The sequence below is a fragment of the Megalobrama amblycephala genome, linkage group LG14, assembly GCF_018812025.1.
Source record: "Megalobrama amblycephala isolate DHTTF-2021 linkage group LG14, ASM1881202v1, whole genome shotgun sequence".
Classification (NCBI taxonomy): domain Eukaryota; kingdom Metazoa; phylum Chordata; class Actinopteri; order Cypriniformes; family Xenocyprididae; genus Megalobrama; species Megalobrama amblycephala.
In genome coordinates this window covers 1,210,844-1,237,579 of record NC_063057.1, presented here as the reverse complement: position 1 = coordinate 1,237,579, position 26,736 = coordinate 1,210,844, and the positions used below count along the sequence as shown (strand labels likewise).

The following is a 26,736-nucleotide window of genomic DNA, read 5'->3' as shown; positions in this document are numbered from 1 at the left end:
AATGCCAGATTAGATCTTGCACAATTTGAACGAGATTCATGCTACTTTACTATGATTTTACAACAGTTACTGTGGTATTTTAACTGAAGCTCTGCTTACCGTGGTATATTTATTAATATTGATGCAGGGTTTTTATCGTAAAAAAAAAAAAAAACTATTAAAAACATTTGTTAATTGAAATAAAGCTCAAATAAAATAAAAAAGATATTAGCCAGAAAAAAATAAAACTAAATGAAAATTATAGATGTTGCTTTCACAATTAACTGAAATAAGTTTAAGTTGAAGAACTAAAATTATTAAATGGAAATAAAAAATAAAAAAAATCAAACCTAAATAGCGATATTAAAAAAATTAAAATAACACTGATGCAAAATTAAGCTCGAGCTCGATTCCCCCAGCATGCATCACTGTCAAATTTATGAGCTGCAGCTCTGTGATCGATTGACTGACATTTCCCATGATCCTCATCTTTGAGCGAGGATTCTGTTAATCTGTTTTAATGATTCCAAAACAACTAATGGTGACTTGGCGTCTCATAATGAGATGAGGAAGCTTATGCACTTTAGCCCTTTAAATTCACAAGGCATGAACCTGTGAGTTATAATAAACCCCTTTCCGGGGTGATCAAACACACACACACACTCACACACACTTTCAAACACGTCGCCCGCAGGCGTATCATGAACCCAGAGAGCCGAGCAGGTCATCAGGACGTTGCACTTCACAAAAACATGCGTGTCAGACGTGCTGAATGTCATTTACAATGAGGCAGAAAGCAAGCGTTTTGGCCTTTTAATAAGATTTTTTTCAGTTTCACAAGCAGGTTTTGGAGTATCTGATGAATTAGCGTTCTCTTCATTATTCTGTACGTAGCTGGTATTTTCCTTTTTTTCTCCCAAGCGTGAGTGAACTGTTTTGTGTAAATGCAAAGCAGAGGTGAGGTGGATGCTAATGGCTGCGTGCCTGTGAGAGCCTCTTTATCCTGCGCGTCTGCTCACTTTAAAAGGTTTAGATTTGCATCCCTGGAGACCCCGAGCACTCAAAACTCATCCACTTTAACATACGGGCACACCGGAGAGCCTCTTCAACCCTCTTATTGCTCTCACAGAGCACACACACACACAACAAACACACACAAACCCTGCAACCAGCTACCTGTCATCATAGACGCTTCCATTTAATGAAGCTTTAAAGTCAACATGAGCCCGTTTACTTCCTTTACACATGTTTCTGACCTTATTTTACACAATTCATTGGTGCACATTATTGAAGTTGTTTCTTTTAATGATATGGATGAAATCAAGTAGCACCCTACGTTAAATCTTGTTGAATATTCCTGATTACACATCAGTAAACGGGCTTCATGTTGGACTTTTAATGTCGAACACACACGCACCATCATCCAGCATGCAACCACACACACGACACGGATACAGTACATGATTATATACACGTATATACAGGTGTGATTTTATACTGAAGCTCAAACGCGTTTGGTTTGGATCTTCAGTCAGCCCTGTTGTCCCCTTATTTGTGTATTATTGAATAGTACAGACTCCAATCTGATCTATATGCTCGTATTTTTTTGTACTTTTAACATTTTTGTTTATAAATCAGATATTTTAGCACTTCTTTTCCTCCTTTTGTGACATGCATCACATCTATGTGTGCAAAGTGCTACAACAGACTATCTATATATAAAAAAACAATGAATGCAAACACACACCTGCCCAGACACGATCTGAGGACTGCATTTTCTGCACTTATTTTAGAGGAAAATCTGATTTAAACACGTCTGATTTGTATCTGACAAAAAAATTAAACTAGGATGACGGGTGTTGTTGGGCCAGTTTTATAATGGCCGACGACTTGAATTGGTTTTTACTTCCTTATGACCTCTTCACACATACAAACACATCCACACATACACCTTAGTCACAAGAACACACACATGTAAAATGTAACGCATGCACACACACTATGTTTGCTGCTCATCGGGTGGAGCGTATGTTCTTGTACTGGCAGAGCAGCAGCTGTTTGAAGGTCTTTTTGAAGGTGATGTTGCAGAGGGCGTAGCAGGCGGGGTTGATCGTGCTGTTGATGTAGCAGAGCCAGTATCCGATGGTCCACACGGTGTTGGGAATGCAGCTGGAGCAGAAGGTGTTGATGAGGACCATGACGTTGTAGGGCGTCCAAGTAGCCACGAACGCCACCAGGATGGCCATGATGGTGCGCGTGACCTTCTTTTCCCGAGAGGACGGCGCCTTTTTCTTCTTGGGCGGCTGCTTGGTCATCTTCACGATCTTCCTCGCCACGTGGTTCTGCCTCTCGGTCGCAGGGACGATCTCCACGGTCGCGTTCGAAGGCGCGTAGCAGTCTCCTTTTGGCGATTTGGTGATGATCTTGATGCACGTCAGTTTGGAGCCGCCAGCTTTGGCGCGGTGCCTAGCAGGAGCCTGGTTGTCGTCAACTCTGGATGGTGCCGCCTCCTCCTTTTGATTGGTTACGCCGCCGCTGCCAGAGGTGGAGTCATTGGAGCTTTCTTTCTCCTCTGCGGGAACGCAGTTTCCTCTTCCGCCCTCTTCAGCCTCCGCTTCTCCGCTCGCTGTGGATGGCGCTTTGCCATTCTGGAGTTTGGCATCGTGCTGGTTGGCGGCATCATCTGTTAGCTGGGTCTGTCCTCGATCTGTTTCTTCAGCTGTTAGGTTGTTGTTGGTGGGTTTGTTGGCTGCGTTCTCACGGATCTGATTGGAAGAGGCCACGTCGAGGTTGCCACCCGACGGCTTGCGGTTGTCCTTCTTGACGCGGCTCTTGCTGGCGCGGGATATCTGCCAGTACAGCACCATCATGATAATGACGGGCAGGTAGAAAGCAGCTATGGCTGTGCCGAAAGTGACCGCGGCGTTGGAGAAGAACTGAATGTAGCACTCCTTCTCTGGCACTGTGCGCCCACCAACGATAAACTGCCAGAACAGGATCGCCGGAGCCCAGAGGATGAAAGACAACACCCATGCTGCGGCAATCATCATGCCTGCCATTTTGGTGGTCCTCTTCACCGGGTAGCTGAGCGGCTTGGTGACACAAAAGTAGCGATCAAAGCTGATGATCAGCAGGTTCATGACGGAGGCATTGCTAACCACATAGTCCAGCGCCAACCACAAGTCGCACACAACCGGACCTAGTGGCCAGTATCCGATCACAATGTAGACTGTGTACAAGTTCATAGAGCAAAGGCCAATGATGAGGTCAGCACAGGCCAGGCTAAACAAGAAGTAGTTGTTGACAGTCTGCAGGCTTCTGTTTACCTTGATGGAAAGCATGACCAAGATGTTCCCGATAACGGTCACCAGACTTAGTGAGCCGGCCACCAGTACAATGAACACCACCTCCACTGTCTTATAAGGGCTCTCGTCCACTGTCTCCATGGTCTCGTTGCCCTCAGAGGCGTTCCAGAAGGTGAAGTTTATTGTATCCATGGTGTCCATGGCTCAGGTACAGCTGGTCAGTTCACTATGGGCAGGACGTATGACTTCTGACACCTATATGGGAGAGAGAGGAGATTTAGTGTTGATTAGATTTAGTGTTGATTAGATTTAGTGAAATTTAGATTTAGGGATCTGAGTCTCTTCACGTGATTGTACACTCTGAAAAAAAACTGAAAACAAACCAAGTTGGGTTAAAAATGGGCAAACACAGTGGTTGGGTTAAATGTTTGCCCAACATGCTGGGTAGTTTTATTTAACCCAACTATTTTTTAAAAAAAGAAAAGAAAATGACTATATGTCTGGCTTAAAATGAACCCAAAATTGGTTGAAAATTAAAAATCAGACACATAATTACTAGAGGCAACAATGATAATCAAAAGGAGAACATTTATTAATAAGCAATTTAATAAATGTCTATTGCTTAATTATTATTCATTAAACTTAATACAGTAAATGCTATTTTCAACATATTTTGGGTTCATTTTAAGCAAGCAACACAATGATTTTTAAACAATAGTTGGGTTAAATAAAACTACCAACAACAAAAACCCAATTGCTGGGTTTGTCCATTTTCAACTCAACTTACAAATAACAAATAATGTTACTAACAAATAATGCACTGTATGTAATTTACATAAATTAATTTCACAAACAGTACTGTGACTGTGACAATACCTTTGTAAAGTGATGGTATCAAAGATAATAAATGTTATTGTTAAAAATGTTATATTTACATGACTCTGAATGATTGCATGATTCCATAAGAGATTCCATATTTTTTTATTTTCTTTTTAAAGGCATTAAACAAGTAGCCTGTTCACAATCAATAATTTGTCATTTTTATAGTCTTTTTATTAATATTTAAATATGCCTATTTGATTTATTCAATTTATTGTTAAGTGCTAAAATAATAATGTTTCTACACTAGTTTTTAGAAAATATATTATGCATCAAAAAGTGAAATTATAATATTTTGGCGCTGGAAATACCTGGCGCGCGCCTGCAAGGAGAAAGGGCGGGAAGCGCGTGAGGTAAGCGAGCGCCGCTCAGAGTTTACCTCGTCACAATAAGTTTATAAAGTAATAATTCTGATTTATAAAAATTAAAAATAACCGAATAACCACCTAAATAAACCCGATGAGGACATCTGCCAGTCGCACTTGTCAACAGAAAGTGATTCAGCATGAAGACAGACAGCGTTCGCCTGAGGGGATTCATGGATGTTGTGGCTCCCTGAAAAAGCTGCATAATCTCCCGTTCCAGAGCAGTAAATATTACAGTAAGTGTGTGATTTAATACCTTCCAGTTGTGTATTTCGCACATAGTCCGTCTAAACTTCACAATTTGAGACTAAGAAACTAATATTCAAGTCATATTTCAAAGAAACATGTGGTAAACTGGTTGGTCTCCATGGAAACAGCGGAGTAGTTGGACCATATAATTTAATGTGATTTAATATTCGGTGGCTTCGTGTAATTGAACATTGAATCAATTATTTTTGGGCATTTTCGATGATCACACACTCGTAAAACATGGAAATATCTGGTTAGAGTGCCAATTCATCATGTCAATTAAAATGTGAAGGGTATGATTTCAACTAATGTGAATAATGAAACGGATGAAAATAAGTGAAATTTTTAAGCACTGCTCGAACTTGAAAGCGTTCGTGGCTTTCAACTTCTGCTTTAAAGTCAACAAGCACGCGCGCTGTCTGATTCATCTCCAGGAATCAATTACACTGCGAGTGCGCGCGGGCGCGCACACGTCCGTTTACTCCAGTTCTGCTTCATGTACGCGCTGTCAAGAACCACAGTGGCTATGTAGGGTTCTCGAATAGACTTATATGGTTGTTTAAAGATTAAATGTTTCATTATATGTTGCGTATTTGGTTTCTGAGTTCTTTACAGCATCAGAATCGAATAACTGAGTTCTATATAGAACTTAAAGTCATAAAAACACGTTTCAGCCCAAAACCAAAAGAATTAGAAAATATATTATGCATCATAATGATTATGACCATTTAAGATTTTTTTTTTTTTTAATATAATTCTCATTGCATCTAATTAAAAATGACAGTACAAAGCTTTAAAAGTGATGCATACCTTAAAGGCAGATGTTTCCTTAAAATTTACAAAATGATTTTTTGTATCATATAACATTATATTATGTTATAATAATAACATTTTCTTCTTGTTTTGCAGTGAAGTAAGGTGATTTAGGGTGGAAATGTCTTATTCAGTTTCATGAAAATAGTGTCGGAGGGCAAAAAAATCTTAATGGTCCTAAAAATAGAAGACGCTGACATCTGTGCATCATGGATGACTGCACACAACAGGTTGTATGAATTCAGACTTGGTTCTGTAACCTTACAGCTGTTTGATCCTTTAGACTGAAAATATAAGAAAAACGACAAATTGGGACTGTCAGTTTAATCTCCTGCTTCTGGCTCAGTCGTGCCTTTCCTCTTTGTATTAAAAATCAGGATTAGAGCAAAGGAACGGTTCCCATATGAGCGCCATGGGGCAAAATTAACCTAATGCTTGTCTGTCTGTCTCTCTCTCTCTCTCTCTCTGTCTCTGTGAATGTGAATAGATACGAGTCCGGTAATGGTGATTAGAGGGAAGAGGTTATCAGTCTTACAGAGCGACAGTTCACTCTGTTTTTCTCCATTAAAACGGTGCCTTATTTGGTGCTTTTCCCCTGAACAGCCTCTGAATAACCAGAGAGAATTCACTTATCTCCAGTGCCAGAAAGCCCTAATCATGGCGTTAGCCACGGCACTAAGCCAAACTAATCCCTATAAAAACGCTCCATGTCCAGCAATCTGTGTTTTTAGAAGAGGCAAACAATGCAGACGGAGCCCGCTGTGTCTGCGGGGAGGAGTCAATAACCGCAACACGACACATCACTGCCCGCTACAGGCTATCTGCACTCCAGTACGCTACACAGTCATGTGTACACAAAGGCTCTGTTCCAAAGCCCAGTGAGCTGCCTTGCTGTAAGTATAGTCAGCTGCCTTCTAATGCATCTTAATTAACACAACAGTTTAGGGATGCTGTACATAGGCAGCAACTGTGTGCATCATATAAATAACTGTTTTCTAAGTACTCAACTCCATTAGAGTTTTATTTTAGCCTATTGATAAGTTAACCAAAAACTATATACGATTCATATATCAGTATATATATATATATATATATATATATATATATATATATATATATATATATATAATAAAAATATATTGCTATTTTGGTTTAATTTATTTTTATTTCCGTTTTAGTTTGTTTTAGTTTTTATTTATTTCCAGTTAATAGTTTTAATGCTTCAACTTAAACTTTTTTCAGTTTCTAGATTTCATTTAGTTTATTTAATTTTATTTCAGCTTTATTTCAATTGGCAGAAATGTTTTTAATAGTTTTAGTTTTAGTTACCGATAATGACCCTGGCACATGCAAATGCATTTATATTTCAATTGAACTATTTTTTATTGATATTTCAGTATTGAATGAAATATATAATTTGAGCAGTTCTCTCATTTTGTCTGCCATCATGGTTGAAATATTTTACAGAGCGTGTTGCAATGCATTCTGGGATCGCCTTATCCGTGAAGGACGCTGCTTCAGATTTGGCTGAAACATGAATCTTATCAGGTACTTTTTGCACACTGTAAAAAATGTTTTTTTCGAAGTTGTAAGCAAAGATTATTGGAATATGTTTTACAAGAAAACATACTTTGTTTTCTACATGCCTTTCATTTGTGAAATTTACTAGCAATTTCTGAGTGAAAACTGTAAAAGTAAAAGCAAACCCTACATCATTTTCAGTGTAGAAACCTGCATTTTTCAGAAGAGAGCTACTGTACTGTGTTTTAGGAGACATCCTTTCTTCTGGCTTTCATCTACTTTTGAGCGCTCTCCTCTTCAGGCTGTTTGCAGGGCTCGTTTCGTTCGGCATGTGAGATATTCTGCTTTTGGAGTCCTAAAAGCTCGGACCCGCTTGACTAATCAGGTGTAATGGAATGCATTTGAGTCATTTAAACGTCCGTATATTCTGTTCTTCAGCGGCCGGCTGTTTGTTTTATAATGACAAACTGCCCTCATTTCCACTCAGAATTATTCCACCCGATACCGCACTCATATCCCACCGCTGCCTACTAATGGAGTTCTCTGATCTCTGGTCCAAATTTGAGCCGGCTGAAGCCTTATGTTGAATGACAGAATGGAGGAGTTTGGCGTTATGAATAAGTTTTGTCAGCCTTTCGGACTTTAGTCATTGAGGAATTGGCTCAGTAGAGCTGAAAATTGCCTCTGCCCTATGGGACGCACCGAGGACTGATCTCCAACTTTTACCCCTTTTCTCTTTCCTCTTTTCTATGCTTTGCTTACTGTTTTCCTCTTCTATTCAGAGAGAAGGTTGTGTCTGCAGTGCAGCCGCTGTGATATATCAGTTTCTGACCACACTGATGCATATATTTACATAAACACTCAAAGCCCAGCGGCTGTCCTGACCTGTATAATATATCAGCTCTGGTGTTTGTCTGGATTAAAGCTCTCTGGACTGGAGCCACAAAGAGGTCTTCACAAAAACACTCAGCTGATCATATTGCTTAAACCAGCATGAGCCCAAGCCAATCATAAATTTACTTCTTCTTTTTTTTAAATTAGCATTCAACAAAAGTTCAGTCAGAGCATGCTTATCCATCCATCCACCATACTGTTGTTCAATCCATCCATCCATCCATCCATCCATCCATCCACCGTTCTGTTGTTCAATCCATCCATCCATCCATCCATCCACCATACTGTTGTTTAATCCATCCATCCACCGTTCTGTTGTTCCATCCATCCATCCATCCATCCATCCATCCACCATTCTCTTCTTCCATCCATCCATCCATCCATCCATCCATCCATCCACTGTTCTGTTGTTCAATCCATCTATCCATCCATTCATCCATCCATCCATCCACTCACTGTACTATTGTTCAATCCATCCATCCATCCATACATCCATCCACCATTCTGTTCTTCCATCCATCCATCCATCCATCCATCCATCCACTGTTCTGTTGTTCAATCCATCTATCCATCCATTCATCCATCCATCCATCCATCCATCCATCCATCCATCCATCCATCCATCCATCCACTGTACTATTGTTCAATCCATCCATCCATCCATCCATCCATCCATCCATCCATCCATCCATCCATCCACCGTTCTGTTGTTCAATCCATCCATCCATTCATCCATCCATCCACCGTATTATTGTTCCATTCATCCATCCATTCATCCACCGACCGTTCTATTGTTCAATCCATCCATGCATCCATCCATTTTAGCAGTCATGCATAGCTATTTATACATAATATTATTATATGCATAATAATATTAATATTGTTTAAATGTATTGTCTTAATCCTAAGCACACTGGTTTGTAGCTCAAACTGCACTTTATTCTAGTTATTTACCAAATAATGAAGTAATAACTCTCAGGAAATAGCTTAATTTAACTTTGCAAATTAAGGTGGTTATAAATAGCTGCTTATCTCACGTCTTTGGTATCCCTCCCATTTTTAACAATTTCTATTGTATTTTAAATACTAGATTCATACATTTTCTGAAGATTATTGTAACATTTGTTGCCTGCTAAAGTGGTTGTTAGTGCTTTTTTGGTGGTTGCTGGGTGGTTTCTTACTGTCCAAGTCAAAAGGTCTCTGATATTATCTAGAAATGACTTTCATTGAAAGTTTATGGGATTTTTTTTTTTTTGTCTGTATTATCAGAGAAAAGCATTAGTCCATTTACAGAAAACATGTTTATCTGCATCTCAGTTCAGGATGAATGAAAAAAGGAGCTTGTTAATTACTGTTCATATAACCTTTGCTTCCTTAAATCTGGTTTTGTCTCTGACTCAGACTGGACCCCCTGTGGCCTCAGTCTGCATTATGTTGTTATGGTCAGTGTAATCGTACCATTAGAGTCCAGAAATCTACAGTGATGTTGACTGACACACGGCACTGAGTACAGGACCAGTGTCTGTATCGACTGCAACGGTCCTGCAGCAGTCTCTGATTAGATAGTGGCATGAGATTTCGGTCTAAATGGATGAATGGTTTCTCAATGCGATTTTAATGATGTATTTCTTCTGGTGCAGAGATTGTCTTTCCTGTGCAGCTGACGGCGGTGTAAACAGGGGGAGATGAGTGTTTTCAGGTCTTTTTGGGTGTGTGGGTGTGTCATTTTATTGATCAGGAAACATAATAATGTCTTTTTATGATGTTTCACAAAAAGGAAGAAATGCAAAAATGTGTTTGTTTTTTTTGTTACTTTAATATATATAGAGAGAGCTATAAAACTAACGTGGATATCAGCTCGGATCATTTTCAGCACAGTTTGAGACATTGTTGAGATCTCTTCTGAAACATCTGGAGAAACTTCACAGAAAGAATCCATTTGTTCTCTGCATAATGTAGTTACTGTCTAAGAGAAACAATTTAGATATTAATGAGATCTTTAATGTGATTTTTCTTTCCTTTAGGTCTGTGAGAGATGTTTCCACCCTGTTAGGGATATCTGACATAGATGGACACGGTTATATCCAAGTGAACTCACAGCAGGTGTGTGTGTAGCAGGTGTTTGTACACAGACAGGCTGAAAAGTTAATGACAAACTGAGGAGAGGCTCTTCGAACTCAAACCTACAAAAAAAAAAGACAGATTCCACACAAGCTTGTTGGAAACTGTAATATTAAGTAAATATTCAAGTGTTTATAGTCAGCAGTGAGTGTTTGTGCCCTAAAACAGATGCTTGATTGTGTGTGACAGGCCACAGTAGTGTTTTCGACGTCTTCCATCTGCTGCTGTCACTCTGGACTTTTAGTGTATGACAGCGCGCTGACAAACACACTTAACGTCTCTGAATCATCCAGGAGTGGGCTGCTCTCAAATGTTTCATTCTGACATGCCGTAACTCTAACCTGAAGCCATTGCGTTTGACCTGAGAGCATCAGTCCTACTGTGCAAGTGCGCAAAAAAACTCAGGTTGTGGTGTTCACATATATTCTTTAGTGCAACGATTCTGAATAGATTCTGCATACTTCATCAGTAATAATCATACAGCAGTAATGCTAAGAAAAAGAGAAAAATCCTCCTTGTCTGGAAAACTTAGATACTTAAAGCACTCTCAGATAATGAAAGCAATTTTTGTTTATTGCTTGTAATGTGTTTCTTTGTTCCCCTTTATTACTTTATAGTTGCCATGAACCAAAGCAGCCAGCTACAAGGTGAATAATTACTAAATTCTTAACAAAAGTACACAAGTAGTTTAATAAAAATGCACAAACAAATTTGATATTCAAAGTCATTAAACGTATTAATTAAAAAAAATTGGAATCAGATTGTGAGTTGCCTAAAGATTCTCACCCCTAAAATGCATATCTGTGTGTGCATGTGTGTCTGTGTGTGTGTTACGGTCTCTTGGACAGGTTAACTCAGCCCTGGGTTGTGGCGTGGGGTCTCAGCTGTGAGTGTTGGCAGATGGAGATGGTGCTCAGCAGGGGTCTGTGGACGCTGGAACAACCCATTACGGACACATGGAAACATCTGGCAGTCTGGATATCGGCTCAGGACATCTGATGCAATATTAACACACATGCACATATGTTTTTTGTTAATTCTTCTTTCATTAGATGAAATTCTTTTACCGTTAGTCAGACGTGATTTTAAGTTGTGCATGCTTGTTTGCTATAGAGTGCGTTAACGGCAATCAAATTAAAAATTATGGTGAAATATAAAACTATTCATTTAAAGCTGTTGATTGTACTTATAGACACCATATTATATTTTTAGATTATTGCAAAATTATTTAAGAATTTTGAACCCAACTACAGGTATTTGTTGAAACACGCAGTGCAACAGGTGAGTATAGCAGAATTGACAGTTCAATTGCAGATGATACAGTACAATAATAATGCTATATTTTCACTAGGGAACGAGGAGTCCAAGGGACACACAGAGAATCAGACAACGACATTGGAGAACAAGGAGATTGCTGGAGATCTTGGCAGGTAAGTATCACATGTAACTGAGTTGTATTCAAAGGGTGGCCAGATGCTGACTGAGGGAAGGGTGATTGCAGCAGTGATGAGGGACAGGTGAGGTTGATGAGTACTCTGGGGATTGTGATGTGTGTGTGTGTGTGTGAAGGGAGAGCCTGGTGACTTCATCCAACCCCTCCATGGCCAGATCCAGGATGTCATCCTGATCCAGATCTTTCTTCAGGTCCTTAGCCTTCCCAGTCAACTAGGTATTCAAGATGACTCCTACGGCGCCGGGAATCTAGGATCTCTCTGACTACGTACAGGGGCCCATCCTCCAGGAGCAGCGGCAGAGAAAGTTCATCAACCAGACCAGGCTATGTGGAGAGAGATGCCTGGTTCTGGAGAGCCGGTGATTAGGGACTAGCAGTTGAGTTGTGTAGGCTTCAAGCCTGGATTTTCACAGAGGGAGTGTTTCATTTGATGAGCGACTGGATGGAGAGTTGGATGAAATGTTCAAGTCCCATTGAAACATCATAAGTGGAGAGATGCAGCCGCAATGCTGGTTTGAGTCCTTGACAGTAGGTACTCAATAGTGCCGGCTCATTCCACCGGTCATTAGCCAGACCAGGCTGTGTGGAGGGAGATTACCTAGGAGGATGGTGAGGCTTAAGGAGGGAGACATGGATTTTGGAATGAATGCGGTAATGAGGTAGGAATTACAGTTGGCATGTGACTGGGTTTATCTGTTTTGTGATGGTGAAGGGACGAGTAATCGATGCAGGGCCTCAAGTCTCCATCATTTTTTGTGAGGAAGAAAAAGCTCAAAGCAGCAGGTGTTATGGATGGATGGATGTAGCCTTGCTGAAGAGCCTCCATGTCATTTTACTTGGGTAGGGAAAGTTGATAGATCTTTCTGCAGGGCACTGGCTCACCAGGTAAGAAGTCATTTGCACAATCCCATGGTCTATGTGGTGGCAATTGTGAGGCTCATTGGGGGCAGAAGATGTCCTGTAAGTGGCCATAACATGATGGGATTTCCAAAGACGTTGTGCTCCTGGGCCTCTCAATGGCAGTTTAGTTAACAGCCAGAGAAAGTGGTTTCTTGATGGGCACAGATGATGCAGGAAGAGGTTGAGTTGGAAAACAGCCAGGTAAACATTGTGAGCCCCACTTCAGGACGCCTCCAGTGGACCAGGAGATAACAGGAGAGTGATGGATGAGCTGTGTGCCCCAGAATCACACGAGCTGTGGAATTCTCCAGAACCAGGTAATTAAATGGAGAGGAAATTACATTAATGCTGGTTGCATAACTCACCAGTGGACGTGGGGGTTGAATGCACCACACTACAGTACAGGCACAGTCGCTGGGTCAGCTGTCATTGGAGCTCTGCCAGAGATAGCCAGAATGCGTCTATTTGCATAGGTTCCCTTCCTGGTTCTGGAGAGCTGGTGATTGGGGACTAGCAGTTGAGTGGTGGAGGCAGCATTTGATGAGCGACTCAGTTGGAGAGTTGGATGAAACATGTCCCATCGAATCATGAGTGGAGAGATACAGCGGCAATGCCGGTTCGAGTCTTTGATGGTTGGTAGTCAGAAGCGGCGGCTCATTCCACTGTCGTCAGCTGGACCAGGCTTTGTGGTGGAGGAAGATGAGTATGGTGAGACTTCACGAAGGGAGACATGGAATGTGGAATGAATGTGGTAGTGAGGTAGGAGTTGCAGTTGGTATGTGACTGGGTTTATTTGTTTTGTGATGGTGAAGGTACCAGTAATCGATGCAGGACCTCAAGACTCCATCATTTTTTGTGACGAAGAAAAAGCTCAAAGCAACAGGTGATGTCAATGGACTGATGTAGCCTTGCTGAAAAGTCGTCATGTCATTTTACTTGGGTAGGGAATATGAGTAGATCTTTTCACAGGGCACTGGCTCATCAGGTAAGAAGACAATTGTACGAGCCGGTGATTGGGGACTAGCAGTTGAGTGGCGGCAGCTGCAAGGCTGGATTTTCATAGAGGGAGTGTTTCATTTGATGAGCAACTCGGATGGAGAGTTGGATGAAACGTTCAATTGAAACATCATAAGTGTAGAGATGCAGCCACAATGCCGGTTCGAGGTCCTTGATGGTAGGTAGTAAGTAGCACCGACTCATTCCACTGGTCGTCATCTGGACCAGGCTTTGTGGAGGAAGATGACAGAGGAGAATGGTGTAGCTTCAGGAAGGAGACATGGATTGTAGAATGAATGTGGTAGTGAGGTAGGAGTTGCGGTTAATATTTGACTGGGTTTATCTGTTTTGTGATGATGAAGGGACCAGTAATCAATGCAGGGCCTCAAGCCTCTGTAATTTTTTGTGACAAAGGAAAAGCTTAATGCAGCAGGTGATGTCGATGGATGGATGTAGCCTTGCTGAAAAGCTGTCATGTCATTTTACTTGGGTAGGGAAAGTGGGTAGACTTTTCCATAGGGCATTGGCTCACCAGGTAAGAAGTCATTTGCACAATCCCATGGTCTATGTGGTGGTAATTGTGAGGCTCATTGAGGACAGAAGACATCCTGTAAGTGGCCATAACATGATGGGATTTCCAAAGAAGTTGTGCTCCTGGGCCTCTCAATGGCAGTTTAGTTAACAGCCAGAGAAAGTGGTTTCTTGATGGGCACAGATGATGCAGGAAGAGGTTGAGTTGGAAAACAGCCAGGGAAACATTGTGAGCCCCACTTCAGGATGCCTCCAGTGGACCAGGAGATAACAGGAGAGTGATGGAGCCAAGTGTGCCCCAGAATCACATGAGCTGTGGAATTCTCCAGAACCAGGTAATTAAATGGAGAGGAAATTACATTAGTGCTGGTTGCATAACTCACCAGTGGACGTGGAGGTTGAATGCATCACACCACAGTACAGGCACAGTCGCTGGGTCAGCTGTCGTTGGAGCTCTGCCAGAAATAGCCAGAATGCGTCTATTTGCATAGGTTCCCTGCCTGGTTCTGGAGAGCTGGTGATTGGGGACTAGCAGTTGAGTGGTGGAGGCAGCATTTGATGAGCGACTCGGATGGAGAGTTGGATGAAACATTCAAGTCCTATTGAATCATGAGTGGAGAGATACAGCGGCAATGCCGGTTGGAGTATTTGATGGTTGGTAGTTAGAAGCGGCGGCTCATTCGTCCGTCGTCAGCTGGACCAGGCTTTGTGGAGGAAGATGAGTATGGTGAGGCTTCACGAAGGGAGACATGGAATGTGGAATGAATGCGGTAGTGAGGTAGGAGTTGCAGTTGGTATGTGACTGGGTTTATTTGTTTTGTGATGGTGAAGGTACCAGTAATCGATGCAGGACCTCAAGACTCCATCATTTTTTGTGACGAAGAAAAAGCTCAAAGCAACAGGTGATGTCAGTGGACTGATGTAGCCTTGCTGAAAAGCCGTCATGTCATTTTACTTGGGTAGGGAATATGGGTAGATCTTTTCGCAGGGCACTGGCTCATCAGGTAAGAGGTCAGTTGCACGAGCTGGTTATTGGGGACTAGCAGTTGAGTGGCGGCGGCTGCAAGGCTGGATTTTCATAGAGGGAGTGTTTCATTTGATGAGCAACTCGGATGGAGAGTTGGATGAAACGTTCAGGTGAATTATCACAAGTGGAGAGATGCAGCCACAATGCCGGTTCGAGGACCTTGATGGTAGGTAGTCAGTAGCAGCGGATCATTCCACCGGTTGTCAGCTGGACCAGGCTATGTGGAGGAAGATGACAGAGGAGGATGGTGAGGCTTCAGGAGGGGGACATGAAATGTGGAATGAATGCGGTAATGAGGTAGGAGTCGCAGTTGATATGTGACTGTGTTTTTCTGTTTTGTGATGGTGAAGAGACCAGTAATCAATGCAGAGCCTCAAGCTTTCATCATTTGTTGTGACAAAAAAATGCTCAAAGCAGCAGGTTAATATTGATAGATGGATGTAGCCTTGTTGAAGAGCCTCCATGTCATTTTACTTGGGTAGGGAAAGTGGTTAGATCTTTTTGCAGGGCACTGGCTCACCAGGTAAGAGATCAATTGCACAACCCCATGGTCTGTGTGGTGGTAATTGTGAGGCTCATTGGGGGCAGAAGATAATGTGTAAGTGGCCATAATATGATGGGATTTCCAAAGAAGTTGTGCTCTTGGAAACAGCCAGGGAAACATTGTGAGCCCCACTTCAGGACATCTCTGGTGGACCAGGAGATAATAGGAGCGTGAAATTGTGCCCCAGAATCACATTGGCGGTGGAATTGTCGAGAACCAGGTAATTAAATGAAGAGGAAATGACATTAGGGCTGGTTGCATAACTCAACAATGGAGGTTGAATGCACCACACCACAGTACAGGCACAGTTGCTGGGTCAGCTGTCGTTGGGGCTCTGCCAGAGATAGCCAGAATGCATCTATTTGCATAGGTTCGCTGCCTGGTTCTGGAGAGCTGGTGATTGGGGACTAGCAGTTGACTGGTGGAGGCAGCATTTGATGAGCGACTCGAATGGAGAGTTGGATGAAACATTCAAGTCCCATTGAATGATGCAGCGGCAATGCAGGTTCGAGTCTTTGATGGTTGGTAGTCAGAAGTGACAGCTCATTCCACCGACATCAGCTAGACCAGGCTTTGTGGAGGAAGATGAGTATCCTTCACGAAGGAGACATGGAACATGGAATGAATGTGGTAGTGAGGTAGGAGTTGCAGTTGGTATGTGGCTGGGTTTATCTGTTTTGTGATGGTGAAGGTACCAGTAATCGATGCAGGACCTCAAGCCTCCATTTTTTGTGACGAAGAAAAAGCTCAAAGCAGCAGGTGATGTCAATGGATGGATGTAGCCTTGCTGAAAAGCCATCATGTCATTTTACTTGGGTAGGGAATATGGGTAGATCTTTTCGCAGGGCACTGGCTCATCAGGTAAGAGGTCAGTATCAAGGTAAAAAGAGGTAAGATGGAGAATTGAATGAAACGTTCAAATCCCTTTGAATCATCATCATAAGTGGAGAGATGCAGCTGCAATGCTGGTTGGAGTCCTTGACGGCAGGTTGTCAGTAGCTCTGGCTCATTCCACCCACTTGTGGCTGAAATAGCATGAAACTTCAAAGCATAGTCAGTAATAGAATTTTTGCCTTGTCATATATTATAAAGTTGTTCACTTATGGAGGAGCCTTCTTCTGGATGCCCGAAGACTTCTCGGAAATGGGAAATTAAGTTCTCGATGGACTGGATGGCTGGAGTGGCTTGATGCCAAATTGTCTGTGCCCATTGCAGTGCTCTCTCGGTGAGTAGAGATAGGACAAAGGAGATCTTAGCACGTTCAGTGGGGATGCAATGCGGCTGCATCTGAAGGGTGAGAGAACACTGGAGAAGAAAGCAACTGCAGTCCTCCACCGAGCCAGAGTTAGGTGGTGGATTATCCATGGGACTGGTGGCGTAGATTGGTGGTGAAGGAGAGCTGGTGGGAGATACAGAAGTGTCAGGTGAGATGGAAGTGGATCCTGGTATAGTGAGCGCACAGCAGAGGGTATCAACCAATTTTTTAAGGGGTCCAGTGGTGGGATTCCTGCTGGGTTCATGGTGGTATGGTCTGGCTTTCTGTGAGGATGATCCAGACTCAGAGAGATAGCGGTGAGTGATGAAGTAACTTAAGTGATGGAGTAAAAACAGTAAGATTGTGAAATATTACTACAATTTAAAAGAACTGTTTGACTTCAAATAAAAGTGCTTCACAGGAGTGAGCGTTTTCTGCAAGCTTTTTTGGTGTGATTTGCTTGCCGTGACTCTCTCATTGGTGGAGTTTTCTTAATAGCATCATAGGTAGTGCAGTTTTTCACCACAAATTTAGCTGTTAAACAGGTTTATGTTGAAATAATGCGAACTGATGGCTTTGACAAAAGTATATACCATTGATTAACAACCTTGTATCTCACAGTAGGTCTGTTTTAAAGGTTTATAAGTTGTAGTTAAAAATCAATTCCCCTGTGGAGACAAGAATAGAGTTTTTACTTCCGGATTTTGACTGTTGTGCTATATTTATTCTTCCCCAGTGGTACACTTAAAATGTTTTTTGAGCCAATGTAGTTTTTCATAACAATTTTCTAACTTTTCTATGTGGTTACGGACTTTGATAGGTCATTTGATGAGGCCGGGCGCCATTTTCCCAGCAGCTTCCTGGATAACGGCTTTGTCCTTTTTATAAACATGCATTTCAACGTGAAGAAGGTGAGTAACACATTTGATCATGTAGATCTAGCCTGTTGTCACAATCTCAGCATTACAATGTATATAAAAACACAGTACATCAAGAGAGTGTGGGGTGTTACAGTGGATGTGTGTGTTTGTCTCGAGGGGTAATGCTGTAGTTTGAGCCATTACAGCCTGACAGCATGCTGGTTAGCAGTGGGTTTCGCTTCTGCTGCAGCCTGGCTTCACATAATGCATTGCAATGAGGTCCACACACCCGAGCGTGTGTGTGTGTGTTTGTGTCCACAGGGTCTAATCGTCTCTGCAACTGCCCACGACCTGTGATAGAGAGTACAATCTGAAATGGGAATCTGCTTAAATAGCCCTGTTTTTCTTGTTCTACTCCATTAATATATATTACACCCACTACCTATAACTTTACCAACTCATTAGATGCTTCTATTAACACATTGACAACTTTAATTAACACTCCCATTACTGTAACTAGTGTATGAGCAGTTTGTTAGGCCAGAAACATACTCTTCGCAAGTACACGAAAGCAGAAGCGGCCCGTGTTACTGTGGCGTTAAGAAACCTCAGTCCTCAAGGGGGTGATATCTGCAGCATCAGTTCATATTTTCAGTACTTTTTGAGAATTGCTTACTTTCTCTTAGAACAAAACCAACCAATATATAAATCTCTTAACAGAACAAAACCGACCAATATTTAAATCTCCTAATAGAACAAAAACAACCAATATTTAAATCTCTTAAGCAAACAAAATCATCCGATATTTAAATCTCTTAATAGAACAAAACCGGCCAATATTTAAATCTTTAAATTGCTAAATGTGGAGGGTCACTTGTTTTATTGTTTTATATCATCATATGGCCCTAAAACTTGGTTTATGGTAAGTCATTATAGACATAACAGTATATCTTTCTGTAAAGCTGCTTTGAAACGATGTATATTGTGAAAAGCACTTTACAAATACATTTGACTATAAAGATGTTGGCGCTTTAATTGTAGCTTGAAGTATAACGTATGTCGTGGATGTTGCTGTATATCCTGCTGTCAGCCACCAATGATGAATATTCTGCGTCTGTGTTTGAGAAGGTCAGAGGTGTGGTGTTGCGTGCCGACTTCACACACATCGAAAATACAAATCTGTGTGTTTGAGATGCACCACAGACCGTTACTGTCTAGACGGCATATATACACGAACACCAACATCGGGCGGCATGAGTCAGATGTTTAAAGAGAGGAGAAAATGTTTTTTTCTAGATTAAATGTCTTGATTTCTTAAACAGAGAAGACATGCGTGAGATTATGAGGGTGTTTTTCTTATGCAACACCAGAGAAGCAGGATGCTTGAGTACAAATCTCTGTCCTGGAGAATAAATTGAGATGTTAAAGAGAACTCATTTGTGATTGTTCCTTTCCTGAGGGTGTTTTCATACTGTGTTTCATTTTTCCCTGAAAACAGACGGTTGCACAAAAGCACCAGTTATGCTGCACAGCATCAGGTCAGAGGAAGGAGTTTCTTCTAACGATGCCCTTGAAAAAGAGCTGCATGGAGCCGAGTGTAAGTGTGTGTTTGTGCATGGATTCGTCCAGTCATTGTTGCTGAGTTGTGTTTTCCATGTCCCGTCTCCCTCCCATCCTTGGCGAGTGGTGACGTACGGCCTGTGTGCCGCTGTAGGATGGACGACCGTGGTACTCATTAAGATCGGGAGCGATAGAGAAAATGGGAAAAGAGAAAGAGCAGAGAGGAGATAAAGCGTTTGCTTTTTGGAGTTGTTCCTCTTCGTTATTTTCACTGACCTCTTATTCTCTTTCTCTGTGTTTCTCCGTTTCTCTCATCTTACAGCGTAAATATGTGATGCATCACATTAGAGCTGAATGTATCCAGTGCCAAATGAGATTTCAGAGGACACCGGAAAGGTAAAAAAAACTCTTGCCATTGGAAGATGTTTAATAATATTAGCTGACACTTTTTAATCAAAAGCAACTTCATTGTCTTTACACTTCAAAAAATCATTTTCTTACTCGGTATTTCCAGAACAAATGTCTACATTTTCTTAAATCAAGACAAAAAAAAAATGACTTAAGATATAAAAAAATGTATAAAAGTTAAGCAAGTTTATGTTTAAAACAAGAAGAAAAAAATCTACCTTTGGGTTTAAGAAAAACAACAAGTTCTCCTTTTCCTTTTCTAAAATCATTATTGATCTTATTGTAAATGATTCATCCATATGTTTAATTTAAAAACATTTTAACCTCGTAATTCTTAATCAAAAAATCAAAAACTCAATTTTCCATTTATAGCCATTGACTTGTCTCTGGTGACATTTGCTGTACTTCTCCAATCATTTAGTCCAATTAACCCCCACCCCTTTCTTATAGTCGACTGCAAGCATGCATTCAGAGTCAACAACCAATACATATAAAAGCTGTTTCACTTTTATGCATCATAATACAGAAGAAAAGATCTGCCACTACGTCAGTTTCATTGTTTTTTTTAATCATTTTTTGATATGCTTTTTTTGTGGCATTTTATCTTTACACACACAGAATTTGGTGGCACAAAGCTGCCTTAAAGGAACATTCCAGGTTAAGCTCAGTCAACAGCATTAGGTTGATTACCACAAAAATTAATTTACATTTGTCCCTCGTTAGCAGAAATCTGTGTTACAGTGAGGCACTTACAATAAGTGAATAAGGCCTGTAAATACGACTGTAAAAATGATGATCCAAATACTTTACAGTTCAAAGAATTAACAGAAGTATTAATGTAAGTACTTTTATAAATATTTATAAACTTTTATAAGCTTCATGTTTCTGCTTTTAAATCCTCCACAAAATTGCATTCATTGTATGTGGTGCATTTTTACTTCTTTTTTTTTAAGGAAACGAGGGACGAGTCAACATTAAAGTGTTAGCTCACCCAAAATTTCATTTTTGGGTGAACTAACCCTTTAAAGGGAACCTATAATGTCCATTTCACAAAATGTAATAGAAGTCTCTGGTGTCTCCAGAATGTGTCTGTGAAGTTTCAGCTAAAACATCCCACAGATCATTTATTACAGCTTGTCAAATTTGCCCCATTTAGGTGTAAGCAAAAACACGCCGTTTTTGTCTGTGTCCCTTTAAATGCAAATGAGCTGCTGCTCCCGGCCCCCTTTCCAGAAAAGGGCGGAGCTTTAACAACTCACGCTTCGGTTGCTCAACAACAACGAAGAGGGAGAATCTCACGCAGCCAAAATGACGATAACAACTGGACGTTTCTGAATGGTTAGTGGATAAATTTATGTAGTTGCTGTGGAGTTGATTCAACTCATCGACTAGCATGTGCCGTCATGTTCATCTTTTGTGCAAATCCAGTCCAATTTTTCCAGTGTTGAATTGCCCCTTGTTTGTGAAGCAGCCGCCGTAAAATGACGGCATGGCAAAAACACTCTACTACAACAACGCTTCCTGTTCTCTAAAGCAGCCCAATATGGCCTCACCCCCTTTGTTGCGTGTTCTCGGGGGAGGGGTTTATGTAAATTTTAGGGTTAGTGATGTCACTAGCCCAGGAAGAAGCTCCTTGTAGCTGTTTGTTGTAGTCCTTAAACAGAGAATTCTTTAAAAGAAAATATCTCCCTTTGCATTGAAGTTTGAGCGTCGTAACTTTGCTCAAACAGCAACATTATGCGCTAATCAAAGTTAAAAAAGTGAAATCATAATCAACCACCCCTTTAATGTTAATCAACATTATGCCACGGATGCTGTTTATTGAGCTTACCTTTTACTGAACCATGAATACTCGTTTAAATCAACAATGAAAAGATGCCTTTGCAGTATGACCTATTACAGGGAAAGTGGCCCTGGCTCGACATCATTGTAGATGTTTGCACATGAACCTGCAATCTTTGCTTTACCATCCTGAATTTTTACCACTTCCTCCGAACTGGAAGTGCACAGCAGCTCGTATCGCAACTTACAGATGCTTTTGTTTGGAGGAAGACTGTGATATCTAGCACAGAAAGCCGCCAATGTCCTCGGAAAACCCGTCTGAGGGTTTTGGGATCAGCCCGTCCTGATGACAGTTAATCCCTGGAATGGAGTTTTGAGCTGATCATTGTATGCATGACCTGCAGCAGTCATAACACGGCTCACTTGATCCACTATTAACCTGACACCTTATCCAGCTCATCTCGCCTGTCCTCCTCAAACACACTCTTACAGGACACATCACATTTTGAGTGGCTTAACCTTTACCACCAGGCCCGTGTCTGACATAGTGGAGTGTAAATGGAAGCGGGCAGGTCAGTAATGAGTCAGCCGTAATAAATTAATAGCCTTCTTTTGCTCGGTGCCCCTCTAATGCGCTCGTGTCTCTCTCTGTATTCCCGGCATACGAAAATCAGCCTTGAAAATCTTTTTGTTCATCAAATGCTGAACAGAAAACTTCTCAGCTATTCACAAACCGCACCTCAATTATCCTCTCTCTCCTCCTCTCCCCTCATCAATTATGCATACTGTATATTAAATACCTCACATTTGCACATCCGCTCATTTGCATAATTTCCCAGCGTCCCAGTTGGCAGAAGAGCCAGGGTGAGAGGGTGATGCCATTGAACTCTGTTGTTTCCTTCACCTCTGTCTTACTAGTTTTAAAGGAATATGCCTGTGTACAGCATCTGTGCTGTAGACAATCGATTTGACGCGTCCCTTGATGCATTGGTTTTGATGCATTTAAACCAACAAGGAAACACAATGACATAAACAATAGCAATAAACATTTGAAATACGGTATAATCCTGACACGTGTTAGCTGCTCTAAAACTGTAGCTTTCCATGCCACAAGCGATTCATCATTTATAGCAGTTAAACTACCATTTCAAAATGAAACTTTTACGTCCTTAATATAATGTATTTATGAGTGAAACAGGATTTTCAGTGAGAGAAAATGTATGCAATTTTATTAATCAGGAATTGTTTAGTCAATAATGTGCACTGAATTGTTCACAATAACACCAGGATCATGTATTAAGAACGTTTATAGGATTGGTTTTCATTCCATATCGACTTAAACCCAGAATATACCTTTTATTTTGATGTTGTGTGTGCTTGTGAATTCTGTGGCTGTCGTTTTATGTCCTGAGAGAGGTTTGGTATTACATTACTGCGCATAAACTCTTGACATGAGGACAGTGTTGTGTGTGAATGACAGCATTGTGCTGCGGTGAGAGAGATTTATTGGCTAGATAAAGAGGACACAAGAGAGGCTGAGCTGACTGAAGTCTGTAATGTGCTCAAGGGTGATTGGTTTTCATTTTCTCTCCTCCCAGCGAAAGCGTGGAGGAGTAATGGCTTTAAAATACTGCTGTGTGTTTGAGCCAGTGAGTACTGTGCAGCCCGGAGCCTGTCTGGATCCCTCCGCCACCATCCATCTGAGATCTGAGGTACTGGGGAACACTTGGGGATGCTCAAACATGGAAAATATGACATATGTGCTAACCACCATCGATAGATCAAATACTGTTCAAATACTAAGCAACAAGATCACAGCCAATTTGAACATATTTATCCTGAGTAAGGTTTTGAACAAACACAAACCTTAAGTGTTTGCTCATTGTTTATGCCGAATCATCATCTGGTGGAAAATAAAATGATTAAAAAAAAAATCCTATTTACATCGAAGGAGTCATATCTCTTATCTAAACTCGGATTAACATGGTAGGGAACATATTTATCTCTTTTTTTTCTTTACCGTCACACCCAGTTGGGACTCTGTTTATCCGAGCCTTTAAAGGTGTTGGTTTTATATGAGCTACTGACAGTGATGATGCATTACAGAGCTAGCGTGCTGGTTTTCTAATGTGAGTATTAGCATGCAGTGATTTTAGCATCCCTGAGATGCGACTGAGGCAGAGACAGAAAGCGAGCGCTTGTGTTGGAGAAGAGGACTGGCAGCTGTCCAGCAAATAAAGTCATTTCTCAAAGCTGCTGCCAAAATAAGCCCACTAATACATGCTCATTAGGAGCCGTGCAAATAAACCAGGACAACAAGACTCCAGGGCTTCTGGGAATCAGGTGGTGTTTAAAGTCAAAATTTACTGTCTTAATATTCAATCAAGTCACCTTTGATTTATAGGGGTGTCACGGTACACAAACATCTCTCAGTAAAAAACTCGGTTTTGAAGTCACGATTCGGCGGAAGAAAACTAAACATAAAATTGCTTATTTTTTATTAAACAGTGGTTTATTGAACAAATTGTGTCTCTCTCTTTAAATAAATTCAATTATAATTAAAATTTTCTTGGATAAAAGAAAACATCTATCTCAGTTAATGCTGTAAACTATATACAGGGATCCCTTTCTTGCACATTATTTTAATAATAAAGGTTACAGTTAACAAAACTATTATATTTAGTTGCTATTTCTTTTTAGATATAATAATCAACACTCAAAAAATATGTAAATTGCACATAAGGCAGGTTTTGAATTAACTAATCATTTTTGTAATCATTTACACAGTTACCGTCATAACTTGTTTTCATGGCAAATTTATTTAAATGTATATTAAGACATTACTAACAGGTGAAGTAATTATAATTAATATATATATAAGCTTAGTTAGTACGTATATTTAGTAAAATGCTCCCTCTAGAGTGCATTTCTCTAGTGAACTAACATGCTGTGGACACTGAATGACTTGCCTGAGGTAAATGTAATGCTGCATGAGATATTATTCTCAAGATGTTTTATTGATGTCTTTTTGCGGTTGAAACACTGGTTAAGAGATTACACGTAAACATATCTATGCATAGATTGTCTGTTCTTCTTCTGCACTTTCCTTTCCGGCTAACAAACAGCATTGCGTTACCGTGCGCCCCCTTCTGGATTGGAGTGTGGATCGCCTGTGACTGACTGTATTCGTCACCTGACTGTATGCACCGAACCGTGACGCCCAATACATGTACCATTACACACCTACTTAATACAATACAGATTGTTTCAAAGCAGCTTTACAGTAATAAACAGGAAAGTAATGATCAATGATGCAAACTGAATTAAGTTCTGCTGTAAAGCAACTCTAAAAAGACAATGGACCCTTTTCACAGACTGATGACTCGTTTCAATGGTTATGAGCATCGTAAATCCAGCAAGGTTTTTTATATTTAAATTTTTTTTTAAATTGATGTACATTTATTTAACACTATACTTATTGTATTATATTACCTTTTCATCAAATTACAAAAAAAAAAAAAAAAAACGTTGACGCTGCAGGAGTGATGGTAAAATTGACATCTTTCTCACTTCTGACTACCATTACTACTTTTTGAAAGTTGTAAAAACACTATTGTGTAGTTTTTCTTTTGCTATTTGAGCAAATTGGAACACAAAAAAATATTTTTCATGTACTCTTTCATTCATCGCGCTAGAAGTTTACCCAACTCTGGTTTACCCAACTTTTACGACTTCCGCTTCTGAGAAACTCAGATATGTGAAAAGGGTCAATAATGTTATTATTCAGCTGAAGGCAGTTCAGTGTTGATCAGTTTTGGTTCGGTAACTGTGTAAAGTTCATCGATTATGGAATGAGTTCAAAGCAGCTCTGGAGAAACAGTGATGTCATCATCCAGCTCAGTTCAGTTCTTATGGAGTCAAATTAATGCCTTAAAGTTTTGCACAAAAATAAAGTTTTGCAAAACACAAAAAAGAATTGAGCAATAAAAAAATGTTTTGCAAACAAAAATAAAGAATAGCAAAGGAAAAATAAAGTATTGAGCGGAAAAAAATAAGTTTTGCAAACAAAAATAATAAATTGCAAAATAAAATAAAGTAGTGCAAAAATAAAAATATAATCAATTACAAAAATCAATGACAGCTGTAATCCTATTTTATCTTTGCCACATATTTTTCATGCTCAAAACTACTAAATCATTTGCAACGCTCATTTTATTCTGCGTTTCAGTCAAGCGTGCGCTCACGATACCGCTTTTCTTTTGCGCTGCAAGTTTCTGCGCGGTTCTCTTTATGGCACTGCTTTGACGTGGGGGTGGAGTCAAGAAACGGGGGCACGCCCCCGCGAAACACGTCATCGGCAGGAGACGCAGATCGGAACAGAACAGATCAAGCATAGAGACAGAGCGCATTTATTATAATCTGAAATCCACCGGGGAAAAACAATCCAACCGTCTCCAGGCTGCCTTCTTGTCTTTTCTGACTCATTACAAAAACAGAACAATGCCTAAAAGCTGCTGTGTGACAAGGTGTACAGCTAACAAGCTAAAAAACCCAGAAATAAGTTTTTATAAGCTGTCGACCCCAAAAAACAAATGTTTAAGGACACAAAAGTGGATACAGGCAGTGAGACAGAGAGCAACGGGTCATATTACTATAAGAAATGCATTGGAGGGGGTCGTAATCGGCGACAACATATGCTAAACAAACCAACAAAAACAAACCATTCATTATTTTTAACCATGTCAAAGAATTATTTCACCTGTCGCCGATACGCTTTCCTCCAATGCATTTCGCGGGGGCGTGCCCCCGTTTCTTGACTCCACCCCCACGTCAAACCAGTGCCATAAAGAGATCCGCACAGAAAAGTGCAGCGCAAAAGAAAACCGGTATTGTGAGCGCACGCTTGACTGAAACGCAGAATAAAATGAGCGTTGCAAATGATTTAGTAGGTTTGAGCATGAAAAATATGTGGCAAAGATAAAATAGGATTACAGCTGTCATTGATTTTTGTGATTGATTATATTTTTATTTTTGCACTACTTTATTTTATTTTGCAATTTATTATTTTTGTTTGCAAAACTTTTTTTTTTTCTGCTCAATACTTTATTTTTCCTTTGCAATTCTTTATTTTTGCTTGCAAAACATTTTTTTATTGCTCAGTTCTTTTTTGTGTTTTGCAAAACTTTATTTTTGTGCAAAACTTTAAGGCATTAATTTGACTCCATAAGTTCTCATCCAATTGTGTCAGTGCAGTCAAGTCAATAATATTGCTGAATATTAAGTGTCCCCAACTA

At 40.5% G+C, this 26,736-nt stretch overlaps 1 protein-coding gene across 1 annotated transcript in view; it reads right to left on the bottom strand.

Moving 5' to 3' along the window:
• Positions 1-251: 251 nt before the first annotated feature.
• chrm2a (cholinergic receptor, muscarinic 2a) overlaps positions 252-26,736 on the bottom strand; it is a 90,362-nt gene continuing 63,877 nt past the window's right edge. The window contains exon 2 of the mRNA XM_048154858.1: positions 252-3,539. Coding sequence (XP_048010815.1) covers positions 1,992-3,485 — 1,494 coding nt within the window. The 5' untranslated portion in view covers positions 3,486-3,539 and the 3' untranslated portion in view covers positions 252-1,991. The remainder of the gene's footprint in view (positions 3,540-26,736) is intronic.